Genomic DNA, 8,369 nt, shown 5'->3' on the forward strand with positions numbered 1-8,369 from the left:
ACGTTGATAAACTTAATATCGACATGTCTGACATGTTTAATATTAATTAAATATTGAAATGACGTGTTTATTGGATGCTAACCGAACATACCCAATGAGTAAGATACCACTTACGATTAGGGTTGTGAGATCTCATCTCGGTTAGAGGGGGGAACGAAGCATTCCTTACAAATGTGTGGAAACCTCTCCCTAATAGATGTGTTTAAAATCGTGAGGCTGACGACGATACATAACGGGTTGAGTTGGAGAAATTTTTAGACTTACCCAAAATTTCGAGTTGGTGACCAGAATGATCACATAGGGTTCACAGCCAAATACAAGTCAACCCTTAATTTTCGGGTTGGGTTGAGTAGTCTGGATGTATCCATCGTTCATATTACATTAATAAATAAAATCTCACAAGACTCAAATATAAAAACGTACCAATAGGGTAAGAGGATAGGAGTTAGGTTAGGAGTTAGGTCAGGAGTTAGGTTAGGGGCCCAATTTTTGGATAAAAAATTCAAGTTTGAATGGGCTCAGGCCCAATCTGACAAACCGATCCATTATCATGGCCCAAAGAAATAGAAATTTTCTTTAGAATTAATATTTTCTGGAAAAATTTAAAGCACAGAGAAATTTATTTGGATAACGGTAGAGGTGGGAGCAAAAGCTTCCGCCATTGATACTCGGAGGAATTTCAATGGCTATTTCTTCACTCTCTGCCACCATAATTCCATCTCCAACTCTATTGGGTCCTATTTCATCTCTTTCTTCTAAACCTAAACTTCTTCCCTTCTCTGCTTCCTTTACTTCTGTTTCAAAGCTCAACCCCCTTCAATTTTCGTTGTCCTCGACTAGGGTTTATGCCGCTCCTGAAGTTCTGGACTCCCCCGGCACCATTGAACCGCCTCCGGAAATCTTGGAGGGCTCTGGAGCTGCCGTTCTCGAGGTTTGTGATAATGTTGCAATTTCTCTATGTTTTTTGTGATGGGTGTAAGAATTGTTGTTCTTATATGGTCTTAATAGTTCTGGTTTTAGCCTGGGTTGTCATTAACTCGTGCTCTAGATTTCTATTTTGTCTTCAATTGCATTGCAAGTAACTTGGGATTTTTTTTTTCCTTTAAGATCATGGATGAAACAGTGCTTCTATTATTGTTTTTAATGTATTGTTCATGTTTAGGGTGAAGATTTTGAGGTGCCTGGGACTTCAGCGCTAAGTATTGGTGAGGATGTGGATAAGGTAACTTTTATTGTTTCCAGATGGTGTTTTACTCTAGCATCCTGTAGCTTGCTAAAGATTATAAAATATTCTGCAGAGCAATTTCTGAAACCAAGACTAAACTATGAAATTGGTATTGGTTTTAGAGTGACTAGAAAATATACAATGAAATCATTTGTTTAGGTTATATGTATGATGATTGATGATCATGCTAGGTTATCCAAGTTAGTTCCTGTGAGATCCCACATCAGTTGGAGAGGAGAACGGAATTTTCCTTATAAAAATGTGGAAACCTAGTAGATGCGTTTTTAAAACCTCCAGGGGAAATTTGGAAGGGAAAATATCTGCTAACGGTGGACTTGAGTTATTACAAATGGTATCAAAGTCAGTCATCGAGCGGTGTGCCAGTGAGGACACTGGCCCCTAAGGGGGGTGGATTGTGAGATCCCTCATCGGTTGGAGAGGGGAACGAAACATTCCTTATAAGGGTGTGGAAACCTCTCCCTAGTAGACGTGTTTTATAATCTTGAGGGGAAGCCCGGAAGGAAAAGCTCAAAGAGGACAATATCTATTAGCGGTGGACTTGGACTATTATGTTACAGTTCTTAACTAAATAGAAAATTTATGTACATATTGGTTCACGTGTTAACTAGAAGGCTATATAGAAGGTGAGAGATCTCATATAACATTGAAAGTTCTCAATGTATGTGAATGTTTTGAATATTACTGTCTTCTTACTCCTTTTTATCCTAAAGGAAACTTCTCAACCAAGTAGTACAAAGTTCTCCAATTATACAATGGTTTCATTGGCTTCATTTTTTCGACTTATTGGCTAGGATATCGACGTTGATTTTTGTACCTTTCTTTTTTTACAGTATGCCAATATGATCTTCATCAGATGGTCATGTTAGATTATGTGATTTGTTTGCTTATCAGCTCATCTTTGCCATAGTGTCCATCTTCTTCTTATGTTTGGAAATTTTTTAGTGACTAAAGATGTTCATGGTTTCAGCTGGCCCCAAAGCAGAAAATAAGAATTAAGCTAAGATCTTACTGGGTTCCACTCATTGAAGATTCTTGCAAGCAGATATTGGATGCTGCAAGGAACACGAATGCAAAAACCATGGGTCCCGTGCCATTACCTACGAAAAAGCGCATCTATTGTGTTCTTAAATCCCCTCATGTTCATAAGGATGCAAGATTCCATTTTGAAATCAGAACCCACCAGCGGCTAATCGATATTTTGTACCCTACTGCTCAAACAATTGATTCTTTGATGCAACTCGACCTTCCAGCTGGTGTTGATGTGGAGGTCAAGCTATGAAGAGAACACTTTCACCTTGGAAAAGTTCGTTCCCACGAGTCTTTTGTAGGTCAGTATTCCTTTTTCGTGTCTATTGTCGTTCATGATGACATGTTATATTGCACCCTGTATTCCTTTTCTGCTCCGTTATATTCTTCAAATATTCATCTATTACTAGTTTTGCAACACTAAATTTTAAATGCTTGGCCGCGTTTCTAAATGTACCTATATCAATGTTGAGAAATCTCTGCTTTAGTCTATTGAACATTGTGAAGGATAAGGATCTATGTGCTTTATATGCTATGTCAATGGCTTTATTTTCTTCTTGATAGCTTTGTTTTCCATGGAAGAGTGTTTTTGTTCTTGTATAGTTCAGTAATTGAAGATCTTGATTGAAACAAACCACTAGAATTAGAAATGAGCTAATCTGTTTCAGTGCATGCAAAAATAAGCCTATGAAGAACTAGGGATTATGCTAGTAGGAAGGAGGGGACTGAATTCTCTTACAATGGAAAAATAGAAGGGAGTAGTGTAATGAAGGCTCTAGGTGCGAGGCAGAAACGAAATCAATGGTTGAGATTTAGATTTTTGATAGAGCTAGGGTGACATAGGGTGACATGGGGAGAGAAGACGATGGCTTTGTTTCGAACTGTAACAGTCTAGACCCACCGCTAGCAGATGTTGTCTGCTTTTGCCCGTTATGTATCGCTGTCGGCCTCACGGTTTTAAAACGTGTCTATTAGGGAGAGGTTTCCACACTCTTATAAGGAATGCTTCGTTCCCCTCTCCAACCGATGTGGGATCTCACAATCCCCCTTTGGGAGCCAGTGTCCTCGTTGGCACACCGTCCGGTGGCTGGCTCTAATACCATTTGTAACATCCCAAACCCACTACTAGTAGATATTGTCCGCTTTAACCCATTAAGTATCGCCGTCAGCCTCACGGTTTTAAAACACATCTATTAGGGAGAGGTTTTCACACCCTTGTAAGGAATGTTTCCTTCCCTTCTCCAACCGATGTGGGATCTCGCATGAACAAACATAGCAAGAAAACAGAAGGAAGAGTTCGGTGTAATGTTTTATTTCCATTTTTTGCTGATGTATTCGTTCTTCCAAATGAATGATCTCCCCCCTCACTTTCCTATTTGCGACATGTCTATGAAACCATGGGAGCTAGTTCTGCAGCTCGTTCGTTTATGTCGATAATCATATGGCAGACACTTTGATTTCAACCCCATATTCATGCTTTCTCTAACACTTTTTGGTTGGTTTCTTCCATGTTAGGCGATGAATTTCAGAGTATGTGATCACTGAGGTATATCAAAGCTTGAAATCGTGTAAACGATAACGATGGAGCACGTCGTCGTAGAGAGAGTAGCTGGTTCTTGCAGTCTCTTAATGAATTGTATTAACTGAAATTGAGAATGGCTGTATCCAATATGCATAATCAACTATTTGCTTAGCCCTATGATGATATGATTTTGCTTCTAATGTTCCATCAAATGATTTTGCTTCTAATGCATAATCAACTATAAGAGCCTAACCCCATCGCTAATAGATATCACAATTTTTTACAAATGTCAACCTCATCGTTTTAAAACGCGTCTATTAGAGAGAGGTTTCCATGTTCTTATAAGGAATGTTTCGTTTCCCTCTCCAACCAAAGTGAGATTCACAATCTTTAAGTTCCAACCATCGTCATTCATGGTCGGCCCCTTTTGCTTCCCCTCGTGTAGCATAGGAGCATATCTTCCTTTATTGGTGGATGAGCCCACCTCAAAATGTCAGAAACCGAATAGATAACTCCAAAAGTCGAGATTAAAAAGTGTATTTTGACGATATATATATATCAATTTCTTCTATATAAGTAAATAAATAAATAAATAGTACAAAAATTGTTCCATTATTGGGATTGGACCATAAAGAATAAAGTTCTTTAGACAAACATTTGAAATGATGTGAAATGTGTGAAGAATATACCAATTAGATTCTAAACCTTTTTTTCATTATTTTATTATAAATATTTTATAGGAATAAAATCATTTTTATTTGTCTCATAAAATAAATAAATAAATATGCTTTTTTACACTCCACAATACATTATAGTGTTGTATCAAATATTTTCTTAAATATAAAACATAAAAATCTTACATTTTTTTAAATCTATTTTAATTTTAAATATGATTTAAAATCTTCAATTTCTTGTAATTATTTTATATTATTTAATTATAAATTTTAAAATCTTTTGGAATTATTATGAAAAAAATATTCATTTATTTTTAGTTTCATAGCATTTAAATATAAAATAAAATATTAATTAATTATAATGGGAGATCGATTAAATAAAATAAATTAAAAGAATATATTAACTAATTGTTAGTGGAGTAGAATTGAAAATGTCCAATAATTTTTTATTCATATTTATTCGTGTCGTTGCCACGTCATTCCACTTTAGAAAAATTTGTCTAATAATTAGCTTAATCAACATTTTATTAATAATATTAATATTAAAATCAATCATGATTATTCTATAATTTCTATTTTTTTAATACTTTATAAGTGACTCGAGAAATGCAAACACGTGCAATCATGACGGGTATAGTCTTAGATTTTAGCTCTATTTTTATTATCGAGATGTGTCAAAACTGCTGTAGAATCTTCAACGATAATCAAAGGCTTAGAAAATGTAACCGTTCAAGCCCACGGTTAGCAGATATTGTCTGATTTGACCTGTTATGTATCGTTGTTAGCCTCACGATTTTAAAACGTGTCTACTAGGGAGAGGTTTCCATCACAATCCATCCCCTTTAGGGGCCAAGCGTCCTTGCTGGCACACTGCTCAGTATCTCGTTTTGATACCATTTGTAACAACAGTCCAAACCCACCGCTAGTAGATATTTTCCGTTTTGGCATGTTATGTATTGTTGTCAACATCACGATTTTAGAGCGTGTCTACTAGGGAGAGGTTTCCACACCCTTATAAGGAATGTTTCGTTCATCTCTCCAATCAATGTGGAATCTCACAATCCACCCATTTGGGGGCCAAGTGTTCTCGCTGGCACACTGCCCGATGTCTAGTTCTGATACCATTTGTAACAATAGCCCAAACCCACCGCGAGTAGATATTGTCCGTTTTGGCCCGTTATGTATCGTTGTCAGCCTCACGGTTTTAAAGCATGTCTACTAGGGAGAGGTTTCCTATTCCTCTCTCCAATCAATGTGGAATCTCACAATCCACCTCTTTGGGGGCCAGCGCCCTCACCAGTACACCGCCCACTGTCTAGTTTTGATACTATTTGTAACAGCCCACCACTAGCAAATAATGTCCGTTTTGGCCCGTTACATATCGCCATCAGCCTCATAATTTTAAAACGCATCTACTAGGGATAAGTTTTCACACTCTTATAAGGAATGTTTCGTTCCCTTCTCCAACCAAACGTAAGCTCTCACAGAAAAGTACTTAAATCAGCACTTACCAACAATAAACCGGCTCGATCCCAACGAACAATTTAACCCGAACACCAAAAGATCAAAGCTTAAAGCCGAAAAATCCGACCTAAATGAATGAGGAGAGAGAGAAAGAGAGAAAGATTCCAAAACATTTTGAACCATTGATAGACAAATGTTTGGAGTATAATAAAGGATGAATCACAACTCCACAATGTGGATTCTAAGCACATACAACTTATTTCAATGAGTGGCTTTAAAGTGGATTTTCCTTTCATTTTCTCCACATACAATATTTTATTTTATTTCTTTTTCCAAATAATAATAATAAACTATGACGTCATAAAACCATTGTCGTCTGATTTAACAAGACAACATAAACCGTTCCAAATTGATAATGTAAATGTCTCGTTTTAAGACGTTGTCGTTCATAGGTGCCTTGGATCTAGAGGTCTCGCTCGATCAGTACGTGTTCAAATAAAAGTTTTTCGTTTCTCATCTAAATTTCTGAAAAAAATTAGTAGAAATTTCGAGTTTTATTCTCTCGATTCATTAATATATAGGGACCAAACGAGCTTACGACTTTTATTTTTATTTAAAATATGATCGAATTAAAATTTGATTCGGGTTTATCATTAAAATTTAAGAAACTTGTGAAGAAAGGAATTGAAAATTTTATTGAATTAAATTGGAATAAAAAAGCTTATCTCTTACCTATTAATTTCATATTGTAGAGTCAAACTTCATTTAATTGCTTTAATTAATCAATTATTGAAATATTAATTTAGGGATCATTTGGAAAATTAATTTTAAAATAGTTTAATGTTTTTTTTTAATAGACAATAAAACATTAATATCGTGATTTCTTTACGCCCTTCTTACCCTGAAAAAACAGGGCACCTTGCGTCCTTGAACCAATAACCATTTTTCGGCTAATCTAGCCTTTTCTGTCCCTCGGGACCAATAAAGGGTAGTACATGAATATTCATCTGTTGTCCATCGACTACGCCTTTCGACCTGATCTTAGGCCCTGACTCACCCTCCGTGCACGAACCTTGTGGAGGAACCCTTAGGTTTTCTGGGCATTGGATTCTCACCAATGTTTGTGTTACTCAAGCTGACATTCTCGCTTCTGAGTAGATAAGAGGTATATGAATAAACTAAGACCACGGATACTGAGAATATAATAACTAAGAAAGACTTACAAAGATTGAAAGTCATGGTTGAGCGTGCTTTACTTTGAGTAATTTTATGTTGGGTGACCTCTTAAGAATTTTCTAACATGCATGTGAGCGAGAATAACGTATCCTAGAAGGACTCGTGTTGGTATGTGGGGATAGTCTTCGCTCTTAAGAATCGAGGATTTGATAATATGACCATGTCGTAAGGGAATGTCGGAGCTATCATGTTCACTTTTAAGAATCGAGAAGTAGATAACATGACTATGTCATAGGAGAAGACGAGGCCAACAGATGCGAAATCTAAGGGTCGTTTCAAACTTTTCTTAATTAGATGTCCGTGTCTACTACTTTTAAGAAATAGAGATATTACCTTTCTTTTGAGTGTGAAAGAGTCCGTTGAATATTTGACTAAAAAATAGATTTAATATCATCTTTATCATTGAGTTGGGTCGGTAAACTTAAGGCACAAGCTTGTTCAAACTGGCTAACCCATACGGGTAAGCTTGTGCATTAAGCTAATTTTAAAAAATGGAGTTAAGTTGAGTTTAGCCGATAAAATTTGACTTTGAGATAAGGTTAAATCGAGCTTAGGCTAGACTTAGTCCGACCTTTAATCTTCAAGCTATTGATGAAGATGAAGACGACCCTGTTTGACCAAAAAAATTAAAATAGTAGATTTTATTAAAACATGATAATAAACGGAATAATATTTCATAAGCAAAAAATATAATATAACGTTTAAAATAGACATCTCTTCACATGATTACCTCATTTTACGAGTGGTCCGAGATCCCCACATCAATTGGATAAGGGAACGAAACATTCCTTACTATAAGGGTGTGGGAACCTCGAACAACGATACGTAAGGGACAATATCTACTAGTGGTGGTTTGAGCTGTTACAAATGATATATGAACTAGACACTTAGCGGTATGTCAGTGAGAACGTTGGCCCTCGGGGAGTGGATTGTGAGATACTACATCGTTTAGAGAGGGGAACGAAGCATTTGTTATTGAGGGTGTGGAATTTTCTCCCTAAAAATCACGTTTTAAAATCGTGAGACCGACAACTATGAGACAATATCTACTAGCAGTGAGTTTGAGTTGTTACGAGCAGATACCACGTTTCCGAGTAGCCAAACGTTTTTTTTTATTTTTTTATTTTCATCATATGATTGGTGGACGCTAAAATTTTATATATCATCATCAATCATCAATCAAGAATAATCCAACATTCAA

General features: G+C 36.3%; 1 protein-coding gene across 1 annotated transcript; it reads left to right on the plus strand.

Annotated features, from left to right (window-relative positions):
- Window positions 1-618: 618 nt before the first annotated feature.
- LOC111789107 (30S ribosomal protein S10, chloroplastic-like) lies at window positions 619-3,994 on the plus strand. Its single transcript, XM_023669751.1, has 4 exons — window positions 619-931; window positions 1,163-1,222; window positions 2,214-2,574; window positions 3,788-3,994. The coding sequence occupies exons 1-3, from the start codon at window positions 683-685 to the stop codon at window positions 2,523-2,525; spliced, it is 621 nt and encodes a 206-aa protein (XP_023525519.1). The 5' UTR covers window positions 619-682; the 3' UTR covers window positions 2,526-2,574; window positions 3,788-3,994.
- Window positions 3,995-8,369: the final 4,375 nt, after the last annotated feature.

The sequence above is a fragment of the Cucurbita pepo genome, chromosome LG02 (genome assembly GCF_002806865.2).
Source record: "Cucurbita pepo subsp. pepo cultivar mu-cu-16 chromosome LG02, ASM280686v2, whole genome shotgun sequence".
Classification (NCBI taxonomy): domain Eukaryota; kingdom Viridiplantae; phylum Streptophyta; class Magnoliopsida; order Cucurbitales; family Cucurbitaceae; genus Cucurbita; species Cucurbita pepo.

Excerpts from the sequence above, each read along its gene's own strand:
- LOC111789107 (XM_023669751.1), top strand. The coding sequence starts at position 683 with ATGGCTATTTCTTCACTCTCTGCCACCATAATTCCATCTCCAACTCTA. Across the intron at positions 932-1,162 it reads CTGGAGCTGCCGTTCTCGAG|GGTGAAGATTTTGAGGTGCC; the intron begins GTTTGTGATAAT and ends GTTCATGTTTAG. Across the intron at positions 1,223-2,213 it reads TTGGTGAGGATGTGGATAAG|CTGGCCCCAAAGCAGAAAAT; the intron begins GTAACTTTTATT and ends TCATGGTTTCAG.